Below are 12,414 nucleotides of genomic sequence, written 5' to 3'. Positions count from 1 at the left end.
GAGACCCCTTGAATATTTGTATACAGATACTGACGTTCCTCTGTCCCCTCTTTTCTCAGCTGGTGGCACCCAACTTCCCCGCCGTTCCCTGGCTGACCTGCAGCCAGAATTGCCATCATCTGGGCCGAGGCTGAGTATTTCAAAGTCTCTGGTGCAGAGAGGGTCCCAGCACGGAACACTGCACCCCAGGAAGAGACTGGGACGCCAGAATAAAACAAGCTTCCACTGGCCTGGCCCGGGCATCTGTGAGGGGCTCAGTACCACAGCTGGAGGTGCTCTGAGCTGAAAGCCTGGAGCCAGACTTGCCACATCCAACTCCAGGAGGCCGCCCTACCAAAGGCTAAGGGGGTCGTGCGTTGGGTGCTTAAAGGAACGATTCCTAACTCAATTCAACAAAGTCGACTTGACACCTATCGCATGAGTACCTCTGGGTGCCAAGGAAATGTTCTCAATTTAAGGACAATGGAAAAGTGAACTGTTCTGGCGTGGCTGCAATTCTTGCCCCGTGGCTGACCTGTCCTAACATCCCTCTGAGCCCCACGGCTGGCCCGTCCTTACTTACTGTTCATTCTCATAGTAGAGTTTGCCAATGGCCCAGGCGATGATGATGGGGCAGGGGATGCCTGAAAGAAGGACAGACACAGCTGCAGTGGACAGACAGATGGTCAGGAGCCCCTCTTGTAGAACACAGTGTGAGGAGGAACCACAAAGGGCTAGGATCTTGTTTCCAATCATCTAACTGCAGGCCATCCATGACCTTGAGGGGCCCTGTCCCTAGACCCCTGCCCCCATCCCTCCCTCACCCTCAGCCGTCCCCTCCAAGCAGGTCAGAGAGATGAGGGGACAGCGTGATTTTCTGAGATTTTTTGATAGAGAAGTGGAGCTGGCCAGCTTTTCTTTTGAAGCCAGAGACAAAGGTCTTTGGATTGGCCATTCCAGGCAAGAAGAGGAAGGCTATTTGTGGACTGTCCTTTCAGAGGGACTATTTGCTTCTTCCTCTCCAGCATGGAGGGGAGTGGCTGCATCCTCGGACTGTCCTGGGGATGGTAGACAGGAATGTGATCCGGTCCTTGGACCCAAGATGAAGGGAGGTGACCCTGTCAGCAGTACCCTCTCCCCACTAGACCCTGCAGGTCCCCCCAGGACCCTCACACCATCCAATGAAGAGGAAGAGCCGCTTGCGCAGGCGATCGGTGGAGTAGGTCATGACGATGGCCGTGTGCAGGTAGCAGCCCTCCACGAACATCCAGAAGAAGTTAGTCACCACGAAGTAGTTGAAGCTGGTGGTGATGCAGCGGCACCAGACCTGCGCAGGGCAGGCAGCAGTCAGTGGCTGCCTGGGGCCCAGGCCCAAGTGCACAGCTTGGGCGCTGATGGAGGGGAGGTCGTTTGAGTTGAGTCATGGACATGGCATTAAACACCCTTGAACCTCATTCTGGGAAGCTTCATCCTTTCTCTTCCACATTTTCCAGAAAGTGCCAGGCTCCCCTGGTACCAGGGGGTCTGACTTCTCACCAGTGTTTTCTAATCTCCTTTTTCATAAAAGAAAGAGGGAGTCTGACTCTGAGATCTTTGCAGGGAGAGGCTAGAACTGAACAGCACTGTCGTGTTTCACCGTCACTTTTTTTTGAGGGTCACCTTCACTTCACAGCGAGTCAGACTGGTTTCCGTTTTGGGATGGACTATGAAATTTCATGTAGAAAAAAAATAGCGAGTCAATTAGAAGAAAATTGTTATTGAACTAGTACAGGGTCTGTGAAGGTGAGCTGCAGCGGTGGAGGTGACCCTCCCAAATCTCTGGGTTTAGGAGATTCTGGGCTTAATGTCATCTCTGCCGTCTCCGGAGGGAGACTTCCTTACACCAGGACCTCGGGCAACTGGCCATACCTCTCTGAACCTCATCGTGCTGCAGAGAAAAGAATAATCCCATCTTGCAGGTTGGTTCAAGAAGATGGAGGTGGCAAAGGCAGGAGCCAAGAAATGAATGTTGGTGCCATTTGCCTTCTCAGCTGAGGGGAATCTGTCCCTGTCCTTCTGAGCACGGTTACTACCCCTCCCTCGGGGGACAAGCCTGCCCAGAGCCACCTTGGGCCACGGCCAGGTCTGGCCTCAGGCCAGAGCTCTTCTCAACTGACCCTACCTGGCCATCTTCCCCAGGGATTCGTCACCAGGGCACCCTCAGAGCTGAGGATGTGGGGATTGGTGGTTAGAGGAGCCCTGTGATGGGGAGCTGACTGTCCTCTTGGACAGCTCAGCGCCTCTCTGTCCGGCTCTAACAGCTGGGCTGTCAGACGATCAATCAGCTGAGCTGATCACAGCCAGTGACTTTCCTCCATGGTCCCAGCCCTGATCTCGGGCCCCATGCGGCCACCTGTCTCCTCTGTTCTGAGAAAGTCCTGCTGAGGCGGAATGCGAAAGATCCCCTCCTCCCAATCTTGTTTTTCCTCCGAGTTAACGATGCCTTGTCAGTACAAGCCAACATGGGGCTGCAGGGCACCCCAAACTGACTGAATTCCACTGGTGCTGAGGCAGGGCTCAGCATGGGGCCAAGTGAGGCGTCAAGCCAGGCTGGGTGTGTGCTCAGGTCTAGCCATCCAGAGACGATGTATTGTGCAGTCTCTAACGGTGGGCCAAAGAGCTCCGCGCACGGCTCCACGCTGGGCTCTGGTTTTACGACGTGGACACAGTACTACAGTGGTTGACACAAATCCACCGTGGGCAGCTAACGTGCTGGCTGCTCAAGGTCCTGGTGGCCCAGATGTAGAGGCATCATTACAGTGTCATCTAACCTCCCCGAGCCTCAGTTTCCATGTCTGTATAATGGGGGCGAAATCCCTACAGGTCTCTCATTGGAATGAATTGCTCTAAAGCTCAATAGAGGTTAATTTCAGCCTCCTTTTCTCTAAGGAATCTCTGGGAGGTGCTAAAGTCACAAGACGGGGATAACCCAAAGCCTGCTGTCAGGTCTGTGCTGCTCCCCAGACCCCGGCCTGGAGCCCCATTCCCCCACCCCTGGCTCTGGAGGGACAATGAATGGGTGCAGGTGAGCTCAGGTTCGGGTCTGCACGCGAGGACTGGGCAAGAGAGATGGGGGCCCCCAGAGCCCAGAGTCCCCCAGGTCCGGCCCCAAACCTCTACCCAGAGACCTCATTGCTCTCATGCACTTCGTGGTCGATGAGCTGCAGCAGGAACCACGTGACATTTCGCAGGATGAATGTGGTGATGAGATTCCAGTGAATCACGTTCCGCAGACAGCGGATGCTCCTGCGGGACGACCGGGGCAGGGATCAGCCGGGACAGGCTGCACCTGGGCTCAGAGCTCAGCTGGGGCGGGGGGCAGGGGGCAGCTGGCGTCATGGGGCAGCTGGGCCTGCGCCCCCTGCCACCCCCTCCTCAGGCAAGGGAGAGACTCAGCCTGGGGTGAAGGCAGGGCTGCACCAGGAACCAAATTCCCATTCGCGGTGACCACGGTTGGGTCTTCCAGAGCTGGTTCCCTTTTTGCCTCCTGCATGCCCGCCAGCGGTCAGTGCCCAGGCACCTCCCCAAGCCCCTTTTGTCCGTTGGCTCCAGGGACCCCGGAGAGGAGCTAAGAATGGGTGAGGTGAAGGGGTGCCGTGGGAGGAGGGCAGAGAAAAAGCAGGGGCGGGGTGGACTCACCGCAGGGCCAGGAAAAGCAGGAAGGCAGCCACGAGGGCTGCCACAGACACGCAGTGGCCCAGGTAGTTGATAATGAGCGCGACGCGGTAGTGCAGGTCATACTTCCTCTGCTGGACACACAGACAGACACATGGGCAGACAGAGGCTTGGGGCATGTGGAGGGTGGGGCCAGGCACTCTAGCAATGGCCACCCTGTGCGTCCTGACCCTGGGGGCAGAAGAGGCTCCAAGTGTCACCACCACACCTGGCACCCAGAGCTCTCTCCTGTCGGCCCTGCGTGGCTCTTGGTATAAATGGCTGTGGTCAGGTGTCCCCTGTGCAGTTGGAGGGCAGATCTGAGCACAGTGTATTCTGAGTTATGCCAGAGATATGGGCATGTAGAACCTATTTTCTTTTTAATTCTGGAATGGGAGTTGCTACACCTGTGTTTCATCTCAGCTCACACCCTAACGGGCTGAGCAACTGAAGGTGTATTGATTTATATCTCTGGAACTCAGTTTTGATATCTGTACAATGGAGCCAACCTGTCCTCCTGTCTCAGAAGCAGCGACCTATGGCAGGTCTGGGGGTGCCTTGGGATCAGTCTGCCCGGGGTGCAGCAGTGAGGGGGTACCTTATCTGTAGAGATTTTAAGAGCAATATTAAGACCAAATAAAATCAGTCTGCTTTTTATTATCACCACGTGCTGGCAATTCTGAACAGAGGCAATGATAAAATACTCCTTCCTGCCAGGGCAGACTATCCCGCCACCCCACACCGCTTTGGTTTGCCACTGCTCAGAGGGGCTGTGAGACGAAGAGGTGACGGCAGAGGGCAGGAGGGGACCTCTTTCTCTCCTTTATGTCCCATCCCACTTGTCACTCTTGTGGTCCTCACTGCAGACCCCTTTGGCTCGCATTCTGTAGAATCACTTTCTCAGGGCAGACAAATGTTTTTCCTCTGAACTTGGACTTCTTTTGAGGAAAAGTTTCAGCCCCACTGGGGGCCGTAATGGGCAAAGGAGGAGAGGGATGGGGTGGGATGTATCATTTGGGGTCAGGAACGAGGCGAAGCTTCAAGAGGAAGGAGGCTGGCACCGCAGATAACACGGAATCCAGCACCAGAGCAAGGGGGGCTGGTGAGGTCGGAGTGGGACCCAGCTTCCCGTGGGGACTGCCCTTCTGGGGGCTGCACTTGTTTCCACATGGAGTCTTAGAATCAGAATGCCACACGGGGAAACTGAGGTCCAGAGGAGGAAGGAAGTCACACTGCCTGTTAGATGTCGGGGCACTGGTTACAGGGTCATCCCCTTCTCGTGCCATGTGCCACCTTGCTGGTGTCCTCCACCAGCTGAGCTCTCCTGAAGGTGAGCCTCCACGTCCCCTTCTCACAGGGCAGGGGGCATAGAGTGGTGGCAAGAGGTGCAAGAAAGGGGTGGGTGGGTGACACAGGACTGGTTCTGCCACCCTTGGCATCCTCTGTGCTCTGAGTCCTACTACCTGTACAGGACCAGGGGTGAGGCAGGTGGGAGCCACTCACCTTATCGTCCAAAATGGGCTGACACTGTGAGTAGTTGATCCGTGAGGCCCAGGTCCCGTTCTCCAAGCACTCTCGGTAGGCATTCCCTACAAACATGCACCAAGAGGCGGGTCACTCCCCTCCTCAAGAACACTCCCTGGCTCCCTAGTGCCCACAGGATAAGGTCCCTATGTCTCAGCCTCTCTAGGCCGGGAAACACGTCTGAACGTTCACGTGAAAGTCATTCATGTGAAAAGTGCACAAAAGCCTTACCACTCATGGTAGCTAAAAGGCATGATAAAACCCATTTCTGATACAATTTTGACTAGCATTTTGTACACTCGCTTTAATTTTGTTTGAAACTGAACCCCACCGTGAGCCCTGGGATGTGGCTGAACATTCACTGCTTTCAGCATGCCAAAGAGTTTCCATCCTAATCGCAATCATTTTATGCTCCTGAGATCCATACTTTTCCCACCAGTATCAGCACTTCCACTTTCACCATAGTCACTATTTCTACAGCAGGTGTTTGCCCTGTACCAGGTCCTCTTCTAACTGCTTTGTTTACACTCGTCCATGCAATCCTCAGGCAACCCCATGGAGTAGGTACTGAGATTAACCCATTTTACAGATGAGAAAACTGAGGCACAGGGAGATCAAGCAGCTTGCCAAGGATACAAAGATGAGAAGATTCAAACCCAGGTCTGACTTCAGGGTTTATGTTCCTAACCCCTAGGCTACTGAGTAGCGGTACCGGAATGACAGCAATATGGGGAAACAGGACTGCGCTGCTGACCTTGAGCTGCGGCTGCCTGGGAGACCACCATGTGATCTCTAAATGTTTGAGAACCTGGCTCTGTGTTAAAGTTGGAATGTGATGTGGGCAAAGACATTTCAGAGCATCAGTGTCTGATGTACTGAAGTGAGGGTTTTATTGAAGGGAGACGTATGAAGTTCAAGGAATGCGCATATTTTCTTTAAATCCTAGTTTGACTGTCAAGATCTAGCTCCTAAGGCACGCTCTCCAGGTAGCCCATCGTCACTTCCATCCAGAGAAATGCCTCACACCTGATAACTCCAAAGCCCTATGCCAGCCTCTGCTCTGCATTTCGCTGTCTTATGTACCCTACCTCCCCCGCTTACTTACAAATTCTAAACGATCTATTGTTTGGGGATAATTTGTACCAGCGTTCTGCTCTCTAGCTAATGGGCAGTTGTTTGTGGATTTTTCTTTTGGGCTTACGTTAGAATCACAATATAAAGCTAATTTTAAAAAAACAGCTCACAGAGCACAGAGTCACAGAGCTGAAGGGGAAACCTTAGATTGTTTTTGGAAGCAATGAGTTCTGAAATAATTAAGTTACTTTAAAAATCCACTTCCGCTGAGCTAACAGTGAGTTAAAAGCAATGGAGTTACGAAGGAGCACTTGCTGAAGAGCAGAAACAATGGGGGAGATTCTATTAGCCTAATTGTTTTTTAATTTGGTGCTCTGAGCTTATAGATTTTTCAAATTCGGGATTTTTACTGGCCTATTCCTGCCTCCTGGGCCTGTCACCTGTCAGCGAGGCCTGCCTCGGGCAGGTCCCTGGCCCAAGTGTGAGTCAGTCAGGCCAATGCTGGTCTGACACCGACTCTGACCCCAATATGAGGACACTAGCTCCTAGCCCCTGACCATGGCACCCAATTCCCCACTTGGGTTTTCTCCCTCTACAGGATTGTTTTACTGCAGGTTGTATGTTAAGAGAAAGAAAGAAAGGTTGTATGATAAGAGAATTTGATGCATAGGGTCAGTGATGTTACTGACCTAAAGGACAGAGTATGGGGTGAAACCAACGGGACCAATGTAAAGGCGTTTTGGGATGGTGGGTGATTTTGTAAAATGAACAGTCCCTCCCTAATGGGGATTTAGAGTTTTTCTCAACAGGCCTGTGTGAGGTGAGACAGACCCTGATCCTGGCTATGGTTCAAAGGGCAGAAAAATTTATCTTCTGTGAATGTGTTCCTAGATGTCATCTAGCTTTTCTGAAGTCAGTGCTAAGCTCCTTCCTCCAGGAAGGCCTCTTTGATTGCTTGCATCTCACGAGCCTCTTTCTCCTGAGCCTCCCAACACCCCCAACCCTCTCAGTCCTGACAGCCTGAGCCCCACATTCCAGCCCTTGCTCATGACCTGGCCTCAGTTGTTCAGGTGGGTGAGTCTGGTGTCTCACATCAGTGTGGGGCTCCCTGAGGACAAGACCTCAGAATACTCATCTCCCAAGTATGATATCTTGTGGTGGTACTGACCATGGGGCGGGCTTGTGGAAAGGAGGGGGTCAGGATAGAGATGCTGCACATCTGAGACCTTTCTGGTCCCTCACATCAATGCCCCTGGGGTACCAAGCTCCGTGGATTCTGTCTCCTCTTTCTTTTTCCGGAGTCCATCCCTCTCCTGCCCGCCCTTCCACCCACTCTCTAGTCACCTTGCACTGGCACAACACCTTCCTATCTTGCCTCCTGGCTTCATCTCTTGCCCCCCTCGACTCTCTATCCTTTACCCCCACTGCCAGAGTGATCATGCTGATTTCTGAATAAAAGTCATCAGCAGCTTTTTATTGCTCTTGGGAATAAAGTCCAACTTTCTTGGTGTGCTATTCAAGGCCCTTGACCCGGGCCCCAGCCGAACTTTCCTGACGCATCTCTGTGGCAGCTGGCATTTACACCAGCAGGCCTGGCACACACCGAGCTCCGTACCGAGCCACCCCTCGAGACGCCCTCCGCACTCTCACCCTTTACGCATGCACATATCCCTACAAACTCCTACTTACCTTTTAACCCCCAGCACTAATGCCACCTCCTCCTGGAGGCTTCACCAACACCCAAGGTATTCCGTAATCTCTTCTTTTTCTCTAAACACCTCCTCTATGTCTTCCCATCTCTTGAAACATAGGTCTTCACACTCTGTTGCCCTTGAACTACAGCCACATATCCATTTCATGTCACAGTCCAGTACACACACACACACACACTGCTCACATGACTGAATCCAGTTTCACAAAGTGAAATTTATCTTGACCACAGCTATCATATTTTTCTTTCTATTACATTCTAATGAATTATATTTATTCTATATACAAATACTAGTCACAACCCACTAAATTTACTTCACAATCCACTATCGTACAACATAGTTTTGAAAAAGAAAAATCTCTTTTAGAGCATTTGCCGTAATTCACTATGAGTCTCATCTCTTTAGAATTGATCCTTCTTTTCTTTGCTACTGAACTTGAGCTCCCTGGGGACAGACAAGTAGGAAGAAACCATATTGGAGTCAACAGTTCCCTCCTCAAGAGTGAGCCATTGAGTATACGTGGGCTGAATCAAATTGACTCAGGTCTGTTGAAACCCTGGAAGGCAGGGTCTGAGATGTGGGATGTAGTGGTGGGAGGGAGCTTCCCTCTGGGGGCCCAGCCATGCCTGGGAATGAGGCTCTGGCTATAGACACTGGGTACCAGGGGACTGGAAGAGAGACGTTCCCAGCACTTCAGGGGAGCTGGCTAATGAGGACACTGCGCCCTCAGGCACAGCCTTGGACAGGAGAAAGTAAGACAGGAAGAGTCCCCCCTGGGACCCACAGGAAGATGCGTACGGAGAGTCTGAGGGCAGATGGTCAGGCCAGAATTGTGGGGATGGATGTAGTGAGGTGGGTGCCTGTTACCACAGCAACGCAGGTGCCTCCACTGAAGATCGATGCCAATGGTGTGCAGTGTAGTCTGCCAGGGTCATTAGGGTCTGGGTGATGCAGGCAAGGTCTTCTCTTCCAGAGCTCTGTGGTCTGGGAAGCCTGCACTCTCCTGCAGCGTGCCCTGGCCTGATGAAAGCCCTCATTACAATGTGCTCTGTCCCTTTCAGATGCTGACACTTTGACAAGAGCTTCTGATTTGGGCAGTCACCTGAGAGGTCCAGGAGCCTGGCTGGGAGAAGATGGAAGCCGAAATTCTAGCTGTAATTTTGTCTCTGGCTGATTAAGTGACCTTGGCTAAGTCCCGTCCCTCTCAGCCCCACTTTCCCCACTCATAAAAAGGAATGTAAACTGCTTCTCCGTGATGCTACTGGCATCTCAGGTGGGTCAAGTATTCGTTGTGCGGACCTAGCTATCTCCTTCCTGTCTGGCTTCCTTTTCAATCTGCTAACTGCCAGTAGTGCCCTCGAGCCACTGTGACAACCCCAGACACCCATACATCACTTTTAAGCGCTCCCGAGGTTAGCACTTCTATCTCTGATAGTCGAACTGGCAATATATGGGAGATGGGGACCATGAGGGACCCCATTTTTGGGGGTGGTTATGAGGGAGAGAGTGCCAGAGACAGGCTGGGCATAGGGATGAGTGGGAATATGGTGGAGAAGCAATGTCGTCATTGGCTGTCGGGAAAGAAGATGACAAGAAGTGAGGGTGGGAGGGTGCTGACAGGGTGATGGGAAGGGCCAGAAGCAATATTTACCGAAGGGATGAGGTCATGTGCAGGACTGAAATTTTCAGCACCACGGACAGCAAAATGCTACCACTGCCCATTTCCCACCATGAATGCAGGTGGGGAACCTTGGAGAGCGCCTAAGACTTACCCCTCCCCGCTCTGCCCATTCAGCCCATAGCCCTGGGCCCAGGCCAAGAAGGTCAAGATAATCCATGACCCTCTTCAATGCCCAGCTTCAGTCCTAGTACCTCCAGGTGCTTCCACGACTGCTCCAGCCCCAGGAGGGTCAGCTGCTCACTTCTCTTAGCTCATGCTGGGTCGGTATTTTTCTCTCATTGATTTCTGTAAAGGGGTCATGCCTTCCCAGCTAGCTAAGGAGTAGGGGTGGCAAGGCCTAGGTCACCTCTGGCCCTTTCTTCAGGGCTACACAGAGCCGCGCACACAGGGGCTCAGGATGGACCGAGGTGGTGCTGTTGTCTAGGCTACCGGGGAACTCCAAATGAGAATGAGAGGCTCAGGGTGGGCCAAGAGGAGAGTCTGTCACCTTGGATGCCCAGGCTCTGTCAAGCTGCACGGCAAATGCAAAACTGTCCCACGTGCAGGAGCACCTTGAGTCGCACACTCATGGCACACTCTGAGCCCCGCTGCCAGAACGGTGGACACTATAAGTCCAACCCTTGCTGGGTAGGGGTGTCCATCTGAAATAGCAAACCTGTGGTCAGCATCCTCCAGGTTCCAGGCAAGAAAGTAAATTGGGAACTGAGTCAGCAGGCATCTCCTTGGCAATTTAAGAGGGCGAGGCAACTTCTCCTTCATTTGGTCTAAAGAGGCCCAAAGAGGGAGACATGTCCACGGTCACCAGCAATGAAGAGGCAGAAATAGCTCTCTCTCCCCCAGGACACACTTTCTCATGGGAGATCCCGGAGTCAGTGTTTCTGGAAGGGAGAGGCTCTCCCTGCTACCCTGTGTTCCAGAAGATGTAGTCAGTTGTGGCACCTCTGCAGTGTCCTAGCCACTTAGTGTCTGGACCCCCAGAGCAGAAAATGCCTGAAGGGCCAGATATGCCACCCTCGGTCCCCTTACTGCTTTTCCTGCAATTGGACTACTGCAGACCTAGCTATCTCCTTCCTGTCTGGCTTGGGACCTACAACTTAGGTCACTTTTCTTTTGCGGGAAAAATCTCTACTGCCTGGACTAGGCAGTGATACTGTGGGCTTTTCACCTCCAGTTAAGAGACCATTTGGGGAAAACACGGTACAGTCATGGTGCCAATAGCACGGTCTCCCTGAGCTTCCCAAACAATGTGCATCTCCCTGAGTTAAGTCTGAACATTCCCCGTCTTGATCTAATCACCGCACGTTGGTGGGGCAGAGGTGGGGGCAGCTGGTGACGCTCACCCAAGCTCAGGACCAACCTGCTGGGTTGAGAGATCGGGAATCTGCTATCACCAACCCAGTCATCAGGTTGGGAAGGGCCTCCTCGGGGCCATCTGCTCGTGACATCTGGGATGAGAGAAGGGCATTTCTTTCCCCTCTCTTCAGTATTGTGTGGACGCTGCTCTCCAGACCCCCTTGTCCATTCTGGACCTCCCCAAACCCTCAGCTCTCTATTTCTGAAGGGCTTTTCACCCATGATGCCCCTCCGTCCTTGAGTATGTATGGCAGGGGTAAATGTCCACACTTACAGCAGACAGTGGGGAAACTGAGCCAGGGAGGCACAAAGCAGCTTCATGGAGACCACAGTGGGCCCATAAAAAGGGAAGAGGTGTGAGTGGAATCCAGCTCACTGTGTGAGATCACTGGCCTCCCCAGGGAAGGGGCAAGTGGGAGGAGGTGCCTACCCCTGCACCAGCCCCTATTGTGCAGGACTCCCTCCTTCCAGGCATCCCTAGCAGCTCGTCGCCATGACACCCACCAGCGGAGGGAAGCGGAGAGAAGGAAGCCTGCGGCACAGGCTGCCGCGGAGGGGAGGATGTCAGGGAAGGGCCACGACAACTCACCCAGCACACCGCCCACCCTGTACAGAGAAACGGAGGCCCAAAGAGGAGAAGAGCCTGCCCAAAGGTGAGACAAGCAGGATTATGTGAAGTGACGGGGGTGGGCGAGTGGGGCGGGCGGTGAACACATCTCTGGCTGGCAGAGTTCTAAGTCTGGGGACTTAGGGGGCCAAGGGGCTGCTTCTCTCCAGAGGCCTTTGGGGATCAGACCCTCTTAGTGTAGACAGACCGCCCCCTCCCAAGACACCATCCAGAGACCACTCAGTTTAGTGCCTCTCAGGGACAACAGAAGGCCACACCACCTCAGGACAGCCATCCTCGGTGCGAGTGGGACCCTCAAGGACCTGATCCCGGAGACACTTCTCTTTCCAGACCCTAGGCCTCGCTCTCCTCCCCTTGCTGCCAAGAGCCTAGCTGGGCACGGGGAGCCCTAGGCAGCGTCGTCTCCTAGTCGTGACGGGGCCCCATGAGGTTAGTATGTTTTCTGTGTCCTTCACACAGATAAGGAAATTGAGACTTAGATGGGGTGGAGCTGCCCGGCACTCAGTGAATCGTGGCACAGCCAGGACCTCGGTGAGCTCTCCTGAAGCTGAGTCTGGGTTCTTCCTGCTGTTCCTCGCCTCCAGCCCCACCCCTGCAGGAGCTGTGAAAGGAAGTTCTGGCCAGACTCTGGAGCACCTGGTCTGAGGTGGGTGAACTGCATTTGGGGTCCTGTAGGGTGGGTCCTGAGAGTCACTGGGGGTGGCGATTTGCCCTGGGGGTTCCAGACCCTGCTGGGGTTGCCAGGGTGTGGAGGGAGTGGGCAGGGAAGG

General features: G+C 53.4%; 1 protein-coding gene across 23 annotated transcripts in view; it reads right to left on the bottom strand.

Annotated features, from left to right (window-relative positions):
* Positions 1-12,414, bottom strand: part of CRHR2 (corticotropin releasing hormone receptor 2) — a 45,508-nt gene that overhangs the window by 10,039 nt on the left and 23,055 nt on the right. For 19 of the 23 annotated variants that reach the window (XR_014297176.1, XR_014297177.1, XM_082661675.1 and 16 more), the window contains 5 exons: positions 5,176-5,261; positions 3,658-3,767; positions 3,147-3,264; positions 1,153-1,306; positions 563-623 (listed from right to left, as the gene is read on the bottom strand). Coding sequence is in view for 21 of the 23 variants with exons in the window: in XM_082661675.1 (XP_082517801.1) it covers positions 563-623; positions 1,153-1,306; positions 3,147-3,264; positions 3,658-3,767; positions 5,176-5,261 (529 nt within the window). In the remaining 2 variants the exon portion in view is untranslated. The remainder of the gene's footprint in view (positions 1-562; positions 624-1,152; positions 1,307-3,146; positions 3,265-3,657; positions 3,768-5,175; positions 5,262-12,414) is intronic. The other 4 variants (XM_082661676.1, XM_082661672.1, XM_082661678.1 and 1 more) reach the window with 1 other exon arrangement.

The sequence above is a fragment of the Grampus griseus genome (assembly GCF_964374135.1).
Source record: "Grampus griseus genome assembly, chromosome: 9".
NCBI classification, from domain to species: domain Eukaryota; kingdom Metazoa; phylum Chordata; class Mammalia; order Artiodactyla; family Delphinidae; genus Grampus; species Grampus griseus.
Note: the sequence above shows the minus strand (reverse complement) of the source record. Positions and strands in the feature narration are given on the sequence as shown.